At 43.4% G+C, this 19,234-nt stretch overlaps 1 protein-coding gene across 1 annotated transcript in view; it reads left to right on the top strand.

Moving 5' to 3' along the window:
* The window catches only part of LOC135825793 (uncharacterized), a 23,323-nt gene extending 4,908 nt beyond the window's left edge, over nt 1-18,415 (top strand). The window contains exons 4-14 of the mRNA XM_065338416.1: nt 65-218; nt 754-837; nt 2,817-2,993; nt 4,338-4,544; nt 7,561-7,836; nt 9,089-9,265; nt 10,689-10,837; nt 11,805-11,958; nt 13,025-13,105; nt 15,235-15,393; nt 18,062-18,415. Of these exons, the coding sequence (XP_065194488.1) occupies nt 65-218; nt 754-837; nt 2,817-2,993; nt 4,338-4,544; nt 7,561-7,836; nt 9,089-9,265; nt 10,689-10,837; nt 11,805-11,958; nt 13,025-13,105; nt 15,235-15,393; nt 18,062-18,213 (1,770 nt within the window). The 3' untranslated portion in view covers nt 18,214-18,415. The remainder of the gene's footprint in view (nt 1-64; nt 219-753; nt 838-2,816; nt 2,994-4,337; nt 4,545-7,560; nt 7,837-9,088; nt 9,266-10,688; nt 10,838-11,804; nt 11,959-13,024; nt 13,106-15,234; nt 15,394-18,061) is intronic.
* Nucleotides 18,416-19,234: the final 819 nt, after the last annotated feature.

The following is a 19,234-nucleotide window of genomic DNA, read 5'->3' as shown; positions in this document are numbered from 1 at the left end:
GTTGATTTGATTTTTCCCGTTTCTTTTTTTCTAACATTTGCTTTTTCGTCCTATGGAAATACAGAACATCACGGATGGCTTCATGGATAACGGGACGTCTGACATTTGGCTGCGAAATTATAATAGGCTCAATGCCACGATTAACCTGGAGACAGAACTTGTCCGTAATTTAACCGAACTGGCAAGCACTGCAATGCAACCTTTTATATGCGCAAAAGGTATGAAGACAATCCAAGTGTATTTCTCCCGTTGCTGTTTCTGCTAAAAAGTGGCCCATATATGGTCCTTACACCTACTGCAAATATTTAATTATTGAAATAATTATTTGATGATGTTTGAGCTGCAGTGCTTATTTGAGTGTACATAGGCAAGTTGCCTAGTAATAAATAAACACGATTATATTGTGTGTAATGCATCACCCTGGTCTGGTGGTCACCTCGTGCACGCAATTCGTCCTCCTACTACTGCTTGTGGTTTATGTTTCCTGAAAGCTTGTTTGGGAATCCTAGCATTAGCGCTTCTCGAGTTATTTCTCCCTTTAAATTTTGCTGACGGAGCACACATTTGTCGATCGCCATTTGATCGATACATTTAAAACAATTTAATCGTAACTTGGTCAATTCTCAGTCGTTTGGAGAAACCTAAGTCTGTAGATCGAAGAGAAAACCCCTCAGCTGTCGTCTGGAATTTAACAATATCGTAGTGGCTGTGTGCGATTGAACACGTGTATTCTTGACTTCCCTGCTCTTGCAGATTGGAACGAATGTGAGGACCCGGCCACGAAGTGCCCTGCTGGAACTTTCTGTGAGAACGTAAAGGGTGGCTACGTGTGTGAAGGTTAGTAACCTGTACTCTGCCCTTCATACAGCCGTTTGGACCTTTTTGAAACCTTCTGCTCTTGCAGGTTGTTTGTGTTGAAACAGTCGACTCCTGATACAGTGAACACATTGTGCAGGAGAATTAGTTCTCTATAGCCGAAGTTCTTTGTATCCGAAATGCACGCACATGATGCGAGTGCATGCAACTCTTCCTCACTGGCATATCACCCATGCCAGTATGATTATCATTGCACTTAGTTCACATGCGGCCCTAAACGATATGGTTCGTTATAACCGAAACCTGCTTCCTACAAAGGGTCAGTTCTGTATGGGTTTGAAAAGCGACATGGACACTGGTTCGTCATAATTTATCAAGAAATGCGCTACAGGCAGAAGACTTCGTCGGTCAATAGTTTCGGCCAACTCCAAAGAAAGGGAGTTCGTCCGGTCGTAAATTTCGTCCATGGATCATAAGAGTGTATTGAAAATCGACATTACCATATTTCCGGAGTATAGTGCGCACTTTAGATGTGCTATTTTAGGCCCTAAATCGCAGGTGCGCACTATGCTCCCAATATGAAATGCATGTACTTCAATGCAGATTGAAGTGCGCACCCCCAACGAAGATTGGGGGTGCGCGTTATACAAAGGTGCGCACTATACTCCGAAAAATACGGTATCTTAGTCTGGCATTTAATATAGTCCAAAAGCTCCTTGGACGAAAATGACGAAATAGAATTCCAGACGAACATTTCTGCTTATACACTATATATACAGTATAATAATTATTATGCCAATTCCTTATAATTTGAGTCGACTGTAAAGGGCCAGATTCGTTTCCATCACCCTCAGCAATATCGACGCGAAATGTATTGCGAATGAAAGAGGGCCGAAATTCAAGTGGCGTGACAGCTGACCATCCTACGGAAATGTTGAACTGATCAAGTACCTAGTCGAGGCAAAACTGGCCCTCGTGAAGAAACAAAGGTTAGCTTTTGCCCCGGACTTGCATGAAATAGCAGTGCTCATCGCCTATAAGACACACTCAATTTTTGACTGAAATAGAAACAAAATTTCCGCAAGTCAAGTGATGTGAGAAGCAGGAAAGCAACATCTCTCTTGAGCGGTTCAGACGCTATGTGCATCCCGCTTGGACAACAGCCTTTTCACGTAGCGTGAGCCCGCGCAGAATATTTTTTAATGTTTTTCCGGCTGGTAGAATGCCATGTATGGATGGCAGTCGTGAGTCAGTCAAGTGTGAAGTCGTCGGCGGAATAGCGCGAGCTCCAGTGTGGTAGCAAACCCATTCCTGAGCAAAAACCATCGCCGAAATCGCAACCTCTAGTTGGTAGAATGCCTACCACAATAACTTTGACGGGGAACACAATCAATAATGTATATGTATTAGGGAATCAGGTCACCTGCTTCGCACTGCTCTTTTCTCTCCGGGGACCACAGTAATTATTTCTACTATGCGTTGTAAAGTGTATATGACGTATTTCTGAGTGCCCAGTGTGACGACAGCCTTTAGTTATCCGCCATTGACCAATGTCAATGCAATTCAGGAACCCAAAGTTCGGCTCAATTACTTTTCGAATTCGCTAGCAAACTGCCTTCCATGGTGTTTCGCCGAAGGAATAATGTAATATTGATGTTTGGAAGGAAACGTTTCATTTGGCGCACGACTGATTTAATAGCCGATTTCCACCATACATGTTTTTACACACGGAAAGTTGGGTGTGGTCCTCGAAAGAGTGCTGAATGCACCGTAGTGCAGAGATTTATACAAAAAGAATAGAATGGGATATGGAGCTTGGGTTGGCTCTGACTCAGAGTTTCACGGCTGTGGCGATGATCAGACAGTGCTGTCTGATGATCGCCACAGGCATGAAACTCTGAGTCACAGCCAACCCAAGCTCCGTATCTCATTCTATTTTTTTTACATATTTTAGATGCGGTAAGTGTACAATGTTTTCTGTATTCCCCTTTGCCATTCAGCGTGCGGACAAGGCAACGCCTTGGGAAGGAGCACTGTGGACGGGAGAACTGGACTGGTCACGTGTGAAATAGGATACCACTGGACTTGCTCATCTGGCAATTGCCCCAGGGACTCAGAGACGCCAGCCAAGCTAGTGTGCGAAAATCAAGTATTGACCAACCTTCCGGAATGTGCAGGTACAGTAGTAAAGTCAAGTTGGCGTATGCGCGTTACCACCCACTATATAACTGTGTTGAAAAACTCCACCAGCTGAATGCGCACTGCCGCTAGCCAAAATCAAACTCCGACTTGAGTTGTTGAAATGTTATTTTGTATCGCGGACCAAACGGGCAATGGTGCCCAGTGTTATGATGACCATAAAGTAACAGCCAAAAGCCAAGGATACAACAAGCAAGCCTCCACGAAAGAGAGAAAAACACAGACTTCAAATACTCAAAAAGAGAAAGGAAAAAAGGACAAGGGAAAAATGAAAAAGAACAAAAGACAAACATAACGAAAAGAAAAAACACAGTTGAGTCACTTCACAAGATGACTCCAAGAGTTGATCATTCTAGTTGTTATAGGGTATTGTAACTATTGTTATTATCGCGAGTAACCGATAATGTGCCACCGAACGCACAACATCCAACATTACAAGGACACCATCCAGCGCATGCACGGAGTGAATAGCACCTGAATGGAGCGGTGGTCATTTGACAAACCCCCTACTAATTTTATAAGGACACCATACACCCAACATAACAATATTATGACTAAGCTTGGCGAAAGCGCAGGTGGCAAGTAGTGTGCAGTATGTGCAGTGCAATGGTCCACCGGATCAGTGCAACACATGTATGAAGGAACGCCTCAGTGAAAGTATTGCCGCGTAGTGTAATATGCTCAAAGTCCTTTAATGCCTCTAAACTAGTCAGCACCCAGACAAGCACATATGCCGAAATACAATACCTAATAACAAATTGCCCCACGTACTGAGCTCATAGGCACGACACAAGATTCCAACAGTTCACAACGAACCCATAAGTAGTGGATAAAAGTGGTTGAGATAGCTCCATCATGAAATTTGGTTTGACCATCTGTGCACAAAAATAGGGCTCAGACATTCTGCTTGGATCCAATGCATGTACTGCGTGTGTGTGTGTGTGTGTGTGTGTGTGTGTGTGTGTGTGTGTGTGTGTGTGTGTGTGTGTGTGTGTGTGTGTGTGTGTGTGTGTGTGTGTGTGTGTGCGCGCGTACAAGTGTGTGTGGGTGTACTGTGTGTGTACAAGTGTGTGTGGGTGTACTGTGTGTGTACAAGTGTGTGTGTGTGTGTGTGTGTACAAGTGTGTGTGTGTGTGTGTGTACAAGTGTGTGTGTGTACAAGTGTGTGTGTGTGTGTGTGTGTGTGTGTGTGTGTGTGTGTGTGTACAAGTGTGTGTTTTTTTTCTGCATTGAACAATGTGAGACTGGAGTAGTGCGCATTGAAGGTTGTGTCTTGATAAAATCGTGTGTTTGTTCTGCCAATTGCCAATTCCCTTTTCCAGTGGGCACTCCAAGCTTCCCAGGCGGCTATGACGCCAGCAACGTGATAATCGATCCAAATACATCCACGTTCGCTTGTGCAGCCGGCTATTATGCCCAGTGCACCGCGAATACCACATGCGCTGGAGGTCTGAACAACCTGCCAGCCATAGCTAGCCAACAGGCTGTTCGACTGGTCTGGACAAATCTGCCAACATGTCACCAACTGGGTAAGAATACCAGAGGATATCAGTTTTTACTTTTATGTTTGAAACAAATACGAGTCGTAAAAAAATCATTTATTCATCCATCGCTGGACAGAACATAATCTGTCCTCAGTATAAAATAGTCAGCGTGGAGACAGAACTAAAATATTGCGACAGAGCTTTCGGCCATATTTTCAATTCATTGCATTCCCAACTCATCACAACCACGCGCTCTTCAGCCGAACCATACAGACACCAGCAAGGACACTTCCGTTGAGAGATAATATTGCAATATTATCTCTCAACGGAAGTGTCCTTGCTGGTGTCTGTATGGTTCGGCTGAAGAGCGCGTGGTTGTGATGAGCGTGGAGACAATCAGTTAAAAAATAGCAGTAAATAGGATGATTTCCGACGTCATCACTACACATCAACGAACTCATGAAGGGGTTTTCCAAAATGGATTTTCACGTCACATTCATCAGTTTAAAAATATCGTGACTATTAAAAGGTTAACCATGCATAACAATTATTTAGTATTCAAGCTACGATTGTCTAGTTAAGAAAGTAGAACCCCCTACACACCATAACAAAAGTTACTCGATAGGTTGACTGACCGGTTTCATCTTGTTTCAAGAATCATCAGAGTGAGGGAAATGAGTAACGAAAAATACATTAAATAGCAGGGCCAACTCACTTGACCAGTGGCATCTATAACACATGTGGACCCGATAACGCCGCTGGGAGCCCAAAGAGGCAGAGGGGTAGGGGTAATTGGAGTGTGTTCTAGAAGTGCGTCAATGCGTCAAGGTGAGTGTGGCATGCAAATGTATTATGATCCATGTTTGGAAATGTCCATATAGAGATGTTTTACACAATGATCAACATGTATATTTGGTGGTTTCCATTTACGGATAAGACTGGAAGTTTCAGTGAAATATACCAATATGTTTTGGCAGTGTCAACATTATTATTGACACTGCCAACAGAGAATTCCTCACCGAAGTCACAGGGTAATTCCATTACCTTCACTACTTCATATCATAATTTCTTCATTCATGAAAATGTTAGAGGACTCCTTAATTCTACTTTTAACATGGATGCATCGGTTTTCCATCGTAAGACGAATATACCATTCTAATGTTTCTTCTTTGCAGGTTCCTTGTCCTTGTACCTGCATTTTGGCAGTGCCAATACTAATATTGACACTGCCAAAACATACATGTATTGGTATATTTCACTGAAATATTTATTCACTGAAACTTCCAATCTTATCCGTAAATGGAAACCACCAAATATAGATCATTGTATAAAGAATCTCTAACAAACAACCTTAGGAGCCTCTCTGTTTTATAAAGCATCTCTATATGGACATTTCCAAACATGGATCATAATAAATTTGCATGCCACACTCACCTTGACGCATTGACGCACTTCTAGAACACACTCCAATTACCCCTACCCCTCTGCCTCTTTGGGCTCCCAGCGGCGTTATCGGGTCCACATGTGTTATGGATACCCAATCTTTCCAAACATGGATCATAATACATTTGCATGCCACACTCACCTTGACGCATTGACACACTTCTAGAACACACTCCAATCGAGTAACTTTTGTTATGGTGTGTAGGGGGTTCTACTTTCTTAACTACAGTTCATGGTGTGCACTTGTTTGTCTCACTTCATAGTTCCCACTTTACTCTACGTCCATGGTCTCACCCCCTGTATGCTCAGCTTTAGTGTCACATTTATTGTCTCACCCCTTTGCCTTCTAATTGTCACACTTTATTTCGTTCTCGCCACACACTGTTATAGTATCGAATGTATACTTAACACTGTTTTTCATGGTTAAACTTTAGTCGCGATGTTCCACTGATGAATGTGACGTGACAATCGATTTTGGAAAACCTTCATGACTTCGTAAATGTGTAGTGATGACGGCGGCATTCATCCTGTTCATTTCTATTTTATCCTCAGTGTCGTGCACATTTTGTGGTGAGGTGTTTCCAACCACATCCCATGCAGACGGGATTCTGAATTTGGGTTTTCAAACCGTTCTTTAAAAAGATTTGGCTTGTGAGCAACACTGGCTCACACTCATTCACTGTTTTTCACAAAATCATTTCAGGAAAAATTCAACGTTTCCCTCATAAAATAACCATCATCAAGAGTGAAGTGGGCACACTGGATTATGATGGGTTAATAATGAGGAGCGATGGGAGGAGATAACAATTCACACATGCGTGTACTGTTAGACAAATAAAAAAGAAAGTAAATTATCGTGTCCGGTCCCGAACGGAACTCACAACGGCCGCTAACACCCGGTAAACCGTACATGTACTATTACGAAAGAGAAAAGAGGTTAACAAAACATCACAAACAAACAATAAACCTGGTATAGAAATAACACAATACGCAGCAACTCTAAATATGGCACAAGCACCAAACGTGCGTGATGCGTTCTACAAGGTTTTTAAACCATTCTTAGTTTCTTGGCCCTTTCCTATTTGAAGAAGAGGTCGGTGCGACTTCAGCGATACTTCCTGTTTATAGATTTTAACGCACTCTGTATCTCCAACAACCGAATAACATTCCACATGTCGTGTTTCATGTGTTTATCATACTTGACCAACCATACATGGGGTTGACTTTTGACTACAGTAAAACCTGGTTTAAGCGACCACCCCACGGTGCAAGCAAAAGCGGTCGTTAAAGCCAGGTGGTCTTTAGAACCAGGTCCCACAGTGTCTGTGTAGAACTGTTGGTGCATGGAAAAACGGTCGTTAAGAACAGGTGGTCGCTAAAACACAGAGGTCGCTTACACCAGGTTTTACTGTAATTGTATTTCTAGATCATTCCATCTCACCGCCTTATCCCATTGGAGCTCATCGTTCCTGGATGTCGATGACGGATTTCGAACCTTTCTTGTTTCTTTGTCGGGCCATCAGCGTGCAATGCATTCACCCAAAGTGCGTACCCCTTCACTACAAACATGTCATTCGTTCTTGGCAATGCCGTTTCGTTCTGTTCGTTTTCACCTCAGGGCAAATCACATGTAGTGGTACTAGGCATTGGACAGGCATCACTTCTGACGTGGCCATTGCCAAGCAAGCCTGTCAGGAGGCCAACACTACCCTGATGAACGATCTCTACCTCACAACCCTTTCCCCCTTCAACCGTAGCTGTTTGCTGGCCGCAAATAGACCGGTGTGGCTATTTGATTCGACTGGCAACGGCGAGGTTTTCAAGTCTAGTCTCGAAGCCGCGGCCTTCATACCTGCTGCCGCTAATGCCGGCTACTTATTTATCTGTCTGCCCAGTAAGTGATAGCAATAGTACATGATCCCCTATTTGTAAAACCATAATATTATTATTATGATACCAATTAGCCATAAGTGAAGGTCCCTGGTTCGAGACCAAGTAGGGACAGTCTCTTCAGACGTTTCCCATTTGCAAATTCCTCGAAATAATACACATGGACAGATAGATTACATAGCATAGCAAGTATCAACGCGAGAGGCCCCTGGGTCATTCACTCCGTCCACACACTCACCACCTAGCACAGCAACTCGCCGTTGTCACGTTACAGCCATTCTTTAGTTTCCATGATTATGCCGTAGCTTAGCAATGAGGGGACAAACACACGCTCACCAAGTACTAGTATGTGGACAAGCTGGACTGCTGCTTGCCTCTCTTGATTTTATATAAAAAGACAACATTCTAAATAATCTGAGCATAGCTATGAACAGTTGAATTCACACAAGATGCTCTGTTGCCCTCCCCTTGGCTAAAACGTCCTCCCTTGTACGCTCTCCACTCTTTGTTGCTTACTCTGCTTGGCTTGCGCTGCCCGCTACTACGCGCAATGCCAGTACCCTGGACGCATTTAAATCTGCTCACTAGATTCACCATCACCTGTCCCTCCCATGCTTCTCCGTCTTGGCCATTACTTTTCTTCTTTTATTCACCATGGTTGGTTAACACCCACATCTCCCGTACTGGCTGATTTTCTTCTCATGCCATGAGGTGTTGTCTATAATAATAATAATAATAATTCGTAACATTGGGTCCTTTTCCTTTCTTCATCATAACTATGAAAACAATTTTAATTGAAACTATGCTGTCCACACAAAAAAGGCCACATCGTAAAAACTCAGAACTATTTCTTGCGACCCTCTTCAGTGGAATAACGTCACCAATCTGTCAAACGAAATAACATAGGAATATAATTGCCATCGGGTGCAAACCAGCACCATCCTCCGACTCCTCCTCATCATCATCACCATCACTCTCCTCCGCATCAATCTTTATGGTGGGAATTATTTAATCAGACTATGAATGAGTATGAAATCCGCAACATGAAAACAGTTAGAGGTTTGCTTTATACATGACTGTATTTGTCTCCAGAATCGATTCTATTGCACTACTTCGATCATAAACGGAATATGTAGAAGTTAAGCCAGCAAGTGAATGAAACAAAGGTTCAGTTTCCAAGACGAATGTTTCGTAGATTCGTAAGCGTATGCACTACAAAGGAGGTTCATTTCTCCTTTTCTCTCTCTTTCCTTCAGTTGATTACCGACAACAGCTGGCTGCATCCGCGCCAGATGTGGACACTTCTCTTGAGAATCCTACATGTCTATCCGGAAGTGAAGAGTACACTTGTAATGCGTCCCTCAACCATGGACCAAGCGATTTCACACTGTGTCTGCCATACTGCGTCCAAAGGCCAGCAGCTCTGGAACTAAGTAAGAGTTGTAATTTTGTTCCGGAGAGTCTTTTAAACTATCTTTTTTTCGTGTTCAAAAGATAATGATGTTGCAGCCCATAGCTTGTTACCTACTAACTAAGGACAGGTTTAATTCCCGTAGCTATGCAGAAGACGTTACTTCAGTAACGCCTGGCGCTAGCCATGGTCCACACAGCTTTAATTTCGTGTTTGTTTGTTTGTGTCACGCCTGGCGCCATCCCGTATCTGTCCCGTACCGTCCCGTACCATCAAGAGAATGAGTATGTATAGCAGCATTATGTATAGCATTAAAGCGGTCAGCACCAAGAAATGAGAGACTGTAGAGGCCTGGCATATATTATGTATGCGAAGTGTATCGGGGGAATGCATGCAGAGCGATAGTGCAGTAACGTCTGGCGCTAGCTAGCCAGGGTCCACAAAAACTTCCTCCGTTAACAAAAACTTCGTGATGGATTTTGATGGATATGAAAACGCTTAGAACAGGTCCATAACAAATTGTATCGACTGCAAATCACTGGACGAAGGTAGTTCAGCTCATGTACAACGTCTTTACAAGAGAAGCTATTGGCAGAATGAGCAGAGAGTTCAGTTTGCGTCTCTTTCGCTCGACTAAAAGCATAGCGTAGGGCCTTCAGCTTCCAAGCTCTCTCGTAGGACATGTGTATCATTAGTCTTTATATAATTATTCAGGTGCGTTCGGGAGAATGAAATTGAAAACCACCACTGCAGCTGTACTTATGGTCAACCAGGTGCGTTCGGGCCTGGTTTAAATCTGGGTTTAGCAAATGTATTTATTTCTTTGCTATCAGGTTTGGCCTCATTTCCTCTGTGCTTCGTTGATGAAACAGTTCTGTCTGCAGATTGAGTATTCAGAAAAGATATGAACTTTTGATCTGTAGAAAAGAAAAATGGACCAAGGAACAAAAGGTTACGCTATAATGTCCACTAACACCACCAGTTACTAAACAATCAGCTCCTGCGATAACATTGCACGACACTGACTGATGGTACTGACGTTCTACAACTAACTGGCTAACAGCGCTAGCACATCTTGGATGCGCACTCCAACAGCCTTCCAACTTGGAAGGTTCTAGATTATAGAAATAGCATGAGGAGGGGAAGGTGAGCGCAACAAAGACAAGCACGAGAAAGCCAAAGAAAGAGATGTGACAACTAAAACTTTAGCATTGAAATAACACAAGTGTGAAGTATAATAGGAAAGGCAAGAGCAAACACCAATGCGTGTGTTAACAACTAACGTGCAAATCAAGTAGGACAAAAGTTCTAATACAAACAGCAAACCGTTTCACCGAAGACTCCTGACGAGTGTTGTACGAAAATATGTAGGTTCCGAGAACTTCTACGATGTCGGATCAATTTCAATTGTACCATTTTTTTCATTTTTGTATTCTTTTGCTCAGAATCTACCGCTTTCTGTCATGGGTTCAACTTGACTATTAGCTTGGAATCGGTTCCGTATTCAGTTGGCAGCAAATTCTGTCGTGAACAGAATTCTAATTTGGTGCGGAAGACATTTCATGAACGATTGATGACTACAAAGTGTTACATTGTAAGTTCCTATGTGATGTGGTAGTGGTGTAGAGAGAGAGACAGACAGACAGACAGACAGACAGACAGAGAGGGAGGGAGAGAGAGAGAGAGAGAGAGAGAGAGAGAGAGAGAGAGAGAGAGAGAGAGAGAGAGAGAGAGAGAGAGAGAGAGAGAGAGAGAGAGAGAGAGAGAGAGAGAGAGAGAGAGAGAGAGAGAGAGAGAGAGAGAGAGAGAGAGAGAGAGAGAGAGACAGACAGACAGACAGACAGACAGACAGACAGACAGACAGACAGACAGAGAGACAGACAGACAGACAGAGAGAGACAGAGAGAGACAGAGAGAGACAGAGAGAGACAGAGACAGAGAGAGACACAGAGAGAGACAGAGAGAGAGAGACAGAGAGAGACAGAGAGAGACAGAGAGAGACAGAGAGACAGAGACAGACAGAGAGACAGAGACAGACAGAGAGACAGAGACAGAGAAACAGAGACAGAGAAACAGAGACAGAGAGACAGAGACAGACAGAGAGACAGAGACAGAGAAACAGAGACAGAGAAACAGAGACAGAGAAACAAAGAGTGGGAGAGACAGAGAGACAGTGGTGGTGTGACACCGTGTGTGTTGTGGTCAGTCTGCTGATGATTACGTAGATGAAAATTTAGGAGTGGAGACAAAATTGATTGTACCAGACCTTGCGTCGGTGTAGGTAAGGAGGAGATCGTATATCAACTACATGTATCTAGACCCAAATGTAAACTATGAGCTTCACTCTAAGTCTGAAGATTAGGTTGAACGGTCTCTGATGGGATTACAGCTACGCCATTGCTCAGTGGTTAGAGCTTGGGTGGCCTCAAGCGAAGGTGAGTGGTTCGAGTCCTTGTGATGACAGTCAAGTTTTCTTCAGACTTTTCTCGTTTCCATTTTTCCCTCAAACCAATGATTCGTAATGGGTTTCACCCTTTCCTTTTCGCTTTGCTTTCATCCAGGACGTCCTCGCAAAACTTAACGCTTCGGGTGTGAACACTGTTTGGACGAAGAGTCCTGGAAGGGTCGCTGGACGGTACAACCTTGCAACCGATGTCTCTGAACACATCTACTCCAAAACCAAGTCTGCTGCGGACGCCATCATCTGTGCATCAGGTACGATTTACGTGTATGAGGTTAAATTTTTATATCATTAACGACTGATATTGTGTACGTACCGTAAAACTGTCGTAACTCCATCGATTTTAGTCCTGTTGCAAATATCGAAATATGTAGATCAAAGAGGGAGCTCCAAGCTTTCCAATGGTGTAATCGCTTTTGCGATAGGAGAAACGATGATAAAGATATGGCGCTCGAAAGTTGGATCACGGCACTAAATTTTTCAAACATCTCAAAATCATTTTTTTGCCTCGTGCTTCGGGGATTTCCCGTGGATCACGTGGTGTGCAGCCAGCTGATGACGTGTGGTTGTAATGACGTCGAAACTACTGATTGAGATGCAAAAAATCCAGAGCTGTGCAAGAAACGACAGCGAAATGGCATTGGGATGAAATTTAGAAGTATTTCTTTCAACACGAGGCCCGACCTATGGCGATTCCCTGCGCTCTGGAGCAGGCTTTGTGGCACCCACGGAGTTGAGCGTGGCCTCATTCTCTTGGCAGCGGAAAGAGCCCTAGACTGTCAAAATCAAGCAAACAGAACGTAAGTTATGGTGGAAATGGTGGAGTGAACTGCAATTGCGCATTTTCACGCGTTCAGTGGCACCTCAAAGGGAGGGGGGGGGGGTTATAAACTCTTGCTGATACTACAGTAGGTACTATACTCTGGAGTCGCATTGCCTTTGCTGTGACACCAAGAGCTATTAGAAACTTGCAAAGGACACTATTGCTTCGAAGTACCGGTATGTAGTCATGATCATGCCATTTCGACTGTTTTAGATTTTAGAGTCATTTCCGATTTCGGAAGGTGGGTTAGACTTACAAGCCGCGAGTTTCAACAACCGAGCAATTCCATTCACTGGTCATTTTCCCGAGTCTTTTTTGTCTTTTGTCTGAGTGGTGTGACAGAGTACGTGTGACCTACGATCATGACTGTAGCCGGCGTTGTCCATATTGTGCATTCACTTCAACTACATGCATGGTGGGTTCAGGGACCCAAGTGGTGTGTGCATTCTCCTCCTTCACTCAGTCATTTTTGCTTCTTTTCGTTGTTGGCGGCCTAGATTGGGATGAATGCACGCACGGAACGCCGTGTCCTGCTGGCTTCGCATGCACAAACCTGAAAGGCTCCTACAGATGTGACCGTAAGATGCTTGTCTCGTCTTGTGTTTTTTTTTCAAGTACTAGTGAGTTAGGTTATCCTATCCACGATGGAAATTAACCGTATTGCATGACCGGTCCTCTCAATGGTCTTGTCTTTTCTTTTCCTTTTCCACCTGGACTCCTCCTTGAATTCTCTTTTCTCTCTAGCTCTTCTCTTGTACCTTCTTGCCTTTGTTCACTTAAGACTAGTAAGGACGAGCGGTACAAGAGCTAGAGGCTTGTTGAGTTACAAAAAAAGATACACGAGTAGGACAGCTAGGTGTACGTAGTCAGTATCATCTTTATCCCCGTACCTGTCCCGTACCGTACCTGTCCCGTACCGTACCGTACCATCAAAGCCAGCTGGCCACAATATTCAAATGGGGCTTTCAAATGCAAGATCATAACGTGAAGCAACTTGGAAGAATGAATATATGAATGCGAAGTGTATTGGGGAATGCATGTAGGGCGCTAGCGCGGGTTCGAATCCCAGGTTATGCCTAAAAAATTGGAGAATTGAAAACATCCCTATGCTGTTTTTGCCTAGGTCATCAAGGTGGTAGACTCCACACAATGCTTTTTTTTGCCTAGCTCATCATGCATTTTATTCGAACAGATGGAAACTTTTCGCAATACAATGATGTAGCCGATCAGTTCTTCGTGGTATGGTTGGGCATTGTAGCCGTCATGGTCGACGTAAAACACTATAGCCAACCAATGGAAAAAAAACATTTCCATCAGTTCTCATAACATCCATGATGAGCTAGGCAAAAAAGCATAGCATAGGGCTCTGAGCTTTCAAGCTCTCTTGTTGCCGAATTCACAAAGTGTGATACAGAATGTCAAGAACCATTCGAGGTAAAACTAAAGAGCTATCATAAGACTTTGTGTGGAAAACTCACCTCTCAGCGCTTTAGGAGCTGCATCTGCGCCTTGATCCTTGAAGGGTGGTGGCGTTCGTACGGATGTGGAAAACTCGGCCTCTAGCCGAGTCTGACGCGAGCCGTGATTTTTTATGAAAAGGGTATTGTACCTTGCCAGGTAGAGTAGAACGGAATTTGGAAAAATGAAAGACAGTAGATTGAAGTTAAGGAACGCGGATCTACCCGTTTCGTTGCGCTCTGGATGCAGATTGAAACTAGTGTTGAAACGAGCGTATCTATAACAAACGAGCGATCAGTTCCACTAACGAGCAAGCTATCGAGCGAGCTAACGAGTTTCATTGATGTGGCAAATATGATTATTTTTTTGAATAATTTTTTTTCTAAGTATTAGTTCGATTTTTTTCAGCTGGTTCAATTATCACCGCCGGCATTTGGGGTTGCTGCAGCTTCACGTTCGGATTGCTGTTTGGTGTCGAGATGTCTTTTCAGCGCCGTCGTCGATTAGCCTTTGTAAGAATAGACCGTTTTGCAAAGATTGCAAGTAGCCCTGGTCTTCGCTGCATCGCGGGAGAAAACTTCCAAACGACTGAGCGTAACTTTCACTCGAATGGAGAGGTGACCGAAGCATATCCTGCGACAGGTCAGCAGATGCGGAACAAGACATCAGTAGAGTCCACCAAAGCTGCAACGACAACTGAAACAACTCAAGTGTCGTGCAGGCATAAAGTCACCTGTAACTGCTAGTGATTTTCACTTTGCGCGGGACTGGACTCTCGATCGACCAGGGAGTCGTAAAATAGTTTACGACTCCCCGGTCGACATGTACAGCCATGTACATACATGTGTACGGAGTACGGTGTACGGTGCTCGTTAGTGCAAACGAGCTGGCCGCACAAACGAGCCGAGTTTCTGGCGAGCGAGCTAACGAGTATCCGGTGAGATCGTTTCAACACTAATTGAAACGCTCTGGTCTGCTGTGTTTCGGAACTCCGGGACCAGTGGACAATTTCATGCTATGATAATGGTGGAATGTCCTCGCTGTGGAGTTGTGAATGCGGGCCAAGGGTGCAGTGCGGAGTGCTGGAGTGTGTCAAAATAATACTGGTCATCCCATAGTTTGTCAGCTTGTGCCTACAGACAATAACATGCATGCTCCGTAGATGACCAGATTAGTGAAGGCCACGTACAGTTGCTCAGAGAGTTTGGGAGGATGATTTGTTTCTGTGTGGTTCTGGGTAACTGCTCAGGTGTGCTGTGCCCGGCTACATCCATTTCCAACGGTGCCATTGGAGAGGCGAATCTCAAAGTTAAGGTTAGACCCACCTGTGACACAGGATACACTGCTGTTGCCAAAGCTACCTGTAAAGATGAAGGATGGAGTTGGAGAAAGGAGCCATGCCAATCAGGTAAGTGCAATGTCATGCATGTTCAGAAAATTGGTAAGCACACCGTGCTCATTCCCTGGGCACTGCAAATTCATATCTCACTTCATTGCACAGAATCTTGTTCGACACTTCGGCAAATTGCCATCTTCAGGATGAAATAAGGCAATAGGGAAGGAGCATGTGTGCTCGCCAATTCTCTTTAAGTTTATAAGCTGCAGCATAACTCACCCCTATTACGGGTATGTACATGAATGTTGCTTTGAAAAACTTGAATCTGACACTGATTTTACCTTTTTTACCTTGATAATCTGTTTTATTTTATTTATTTATTTCACTCAACTCGTGGTCCATGACCAATTGGCACGCAAAGTGCGAGAGAGGGGTGATAGCCAACCACGGCAAGAAAAGAAAAGAAAGGAATAAAGAAAAAGAGAAGAAAGAAGGATAGACAAGAATCCAGCAAGGAGATCCTATCGTACTACATTATGCGATCGGAGTGCAGTTTTAAAGCTGGAAAGACATGTTGATTTAACATGCTGGGGAGGGGGGTGTTTTCACAAGAGAGGTTTCAATATGGGTAGAGTTCGGTCCGGGTGGCGTCTAAACCTGCCATAGACACAGATTGACCGCTCCGTGTTCATATTGCTTTACATTTGTACCGGGTTGACATCTTCAAGCAGCTTGAAATCTCCAACCAGCTTTACATACAAGAAATGCATTACCGCACGTACATGCAAGCGCCCATTTCGGGCTACCATTGAACAGCATTGCGCAGGAAAAGGTCGAACAAATGTACAGTAATATAATTTACTCCGCAATGTAACTTTAGAAAGAAAATGTTGTTGGCAGAACTCTCTCTCTCTCTAGGTCAACCGAATCCATGCAGTTGTAAACAAAACCTATTTTTCAGCAGTACTGACTCTCAACGGGGTTAGAGCTCGACCTGGGCCTACAATTCTTATGTGAAAACACAGCTCTGTTCAGAAATGCACGAGTAGTGAAGTCTGCTAGATTGACTTGGCGGGTAAGGGGGGAGGGAGGAGGGACAGGGCAATCTTTCTCTCAGGGTGCACTTGCATATTCTTACTTGTAAAGCACAAGACACTTGTTCCGATGAGCAAACACCCAGTCAGCCCGGTTTTCAAGTAGAACTAGTGGTCAAAGTAGTCATTGGAGCGTAAAGTCACAAGTGTAGTTTCTTTCTCCTCTTGTTCGCTATCTGAAGTCCACCCACCAACAGTAGAGGGCAAAGAGCGGAATGCAAAGACAGAAGAACAAGCAGTTGCTGTTTCGTAACTCTCACGAACTGAATCTATCATCAGACGAAAAACTTCCTTACTTAGTATTAATTAAAATAGAAAAAATCAAATGGAAACGAGCTATGAAGCAACTATCCACGACTGTAACAAGATAGTAAGATAATAATAATATTAACTGGTTTGAGGGAAAGAGAATAATAATATGTGGTTGGTTTTCCAACTCATTGGGTTGTAGTTTCCATCATGAGTTTGATTCCATCGTGAGTTTTGATTCTATTTGCTATTTTTCGTTCCATTTTTGAGCTCATATTTTATTTTCCTGATTTCTTCTCCAGTGTATGTTGTATTGCATTTTAATACATTGTGTTAATTTTTGCCCGTAAAAGAGGCTTGCACCCCGATAATAATAAAAAAAATAATAATTATTATTATTTTTAGAATTGCGATCAACAGAACGAGCTGAACCGACATTTCACAAAGGCTTTTATTGTATTCAAAAAAACGAGTGGATACGAAGGCAGTGAAGAACATGGAAGAAAGAAAAAATGTGATATGGAAGAAATGATGAACAAAAAATCGTACTTCGAACTAGTTTTCGCACAACACTCCTCAGGAAGCTACGTTGTACTAATGAAAAACAATCCAGAAAGATACTAATAAAGAGAAATGGAGTGAGAAGGAACAACACCTATGAAAATGATAATCCTAGCGCTAAGGTAATAACAGGAAAAACTGCGAAAGCACTTTACGAACTTGTAAGGACTACTAGTGTACTGTGACACAAGATATGACACCATGGCCAACCAAATCTAAAACTATTGTCGCCTCGACGCCTATTTACATAATAATAAATATTAATAATAATAAAAGGGGTGTGGTCAACTGACAACCGCTCTATTTAGTTGCTATCAATAGCTTTTTTTAGTTGCTATGAATAGCAACTAAATAGAGCGGTTGTCAGTTGACAAACCTCCTTTTATTTACAATGCAGTTGCGTGATGTCCACCACTTTCTGAACGAATAATAATAATAATGAGGACACAATTAGGTGAACTCACTCATTCCACAATACTCTGCAAATAATTTCCGAACCATTCCATTGAACGACTGACTGAAGAAGGCCATTGGCCGAAACGTTGTATGGAATGGTTCGGAATTTTTGCAGAGTATCGTGGGATGGGTGAGTTCACCCAATTGTGTCTACTATGAAACTGCAGGAAGCCTCCAAACCTCTTCTCAACAATAATGTGATTTCTTCTATTTTTTAAATATTCTATTCTAAGTTCGTATTCTATTTCCTGGCTCAGTATCCGAGTTAACATGAATTATTAATTGTTGACTCTACACCCGACTCTATCAATAGTAAGGATTCAAACATGGCACTAATGGCATCGTTGTGTTTTCGTTTCTGTGCTTCATCTTCATTGCAGTTGACTCTCTGCTTCACAGCACCACTGACGAAATGGACACCACTGGCGCACAGCATCAATTAGCTAGACAGAGCAGCGCGGAAAGTCTGTTGGTGACTCTGGGTTTGGGTCACCTGCTCATCCTCACCACTATCCAACTGTTTCTTGTCTAGTGCATCCTTGGCTTAGGTCAGAGCTACTCTGCAATGGATTGTCTCATTTGGTTGCATTCTCGCCCAAACGACTAGTGGCCCATCCATTGTATTTTCTCATTTGCTTGCATTCTCGGCGAATTTTTCGCCCAAATTGCTAGTGACCCATGCATTTCCATGCCTATTATTTTGTAGCACATACATATACTTGATTGAAATAGAGACTTGTGCGCAATCATGTGCACATCTTTGCTGCTACTCTCAATGCAAATTTCCTCAAAGAAGTTCTGCATGTCTTTGTTTGTGGCTGCTTCTGCTGCTGTCGCCATCCTGGCCATCGTGTCTCCACTGTTCGGCCACAACATGCAATCAGCTCTTTAGATCTGTAAATGCCGCGTATCAATTATTCTTTTATTCCACGGTGGCGTGACGCCAATAAGGACGGTTGATAAGTGTGATAGAACTGGTACTAGCCAGAAACAGCTAGATGGAAATTAACCGGGGGGGGGGGGGAGGCAAGAAGCAATGGATCATGAAAAACAAGCGGGGGCAATAACGTTAGCAGGGGTGATCGAGATAGTTAAGTACACGTTTGAGATATCAGAACCCAGGGGGAGGCGCGGAGCAGGAACACGTATTGCTCAAAAGAAGACTGGATGCATTGTTTCGGAAAGAATTTCTACGAGGTTGGGTTGTGATGTCGATAGGGAGTGAGTTGTAGTGGGTGAGGGCACTGTTGATGGGGGGATCTCGGTGCCTGTTTGTGTGTGCGTTCTCCGACTCCCGTTTACGTCTACGTCTATAATGGTGAAAAAACCAAAACGGGTGGTCGTGTCATCAGACAGGCACAGTTCTTGACGCGTAGATTCTACACGCAGTCAATTTTTTTGGAGAAATTTGAACGCACGTACTTTGATTGATTGATTGATTTTTATTTCACGGATCCTCCAGAGGCAAATAGATGCCTATCGAAGGGAGTCTCCTAAGTAAGTATGGAAAATGAGAAAGTATGTTCGTAAGGGAGAAGAGGTAGAAGATACAT

The sequence above is a fragment of the Sycon ciliatum genome, chromosome 10 (genome assembly GCF_964019385.1).
Source record: "Sycon ciliatum chromosome 10, ocSycCili1.1, whole genome shotgun sequence".
Classification (NCBI taxonomy): domain Eukaryota; kingdom Metazoa; phylum Porifera; class Calcarea; order Leucosolenida; family Sycettidae; genus Sycon; species Sycon ciliatum.
The sequence above is the reverse complement of the archived record's forward strand: the minus strand, read 5'-3'. Positions and strand labels throughout refer to the sequence as shown.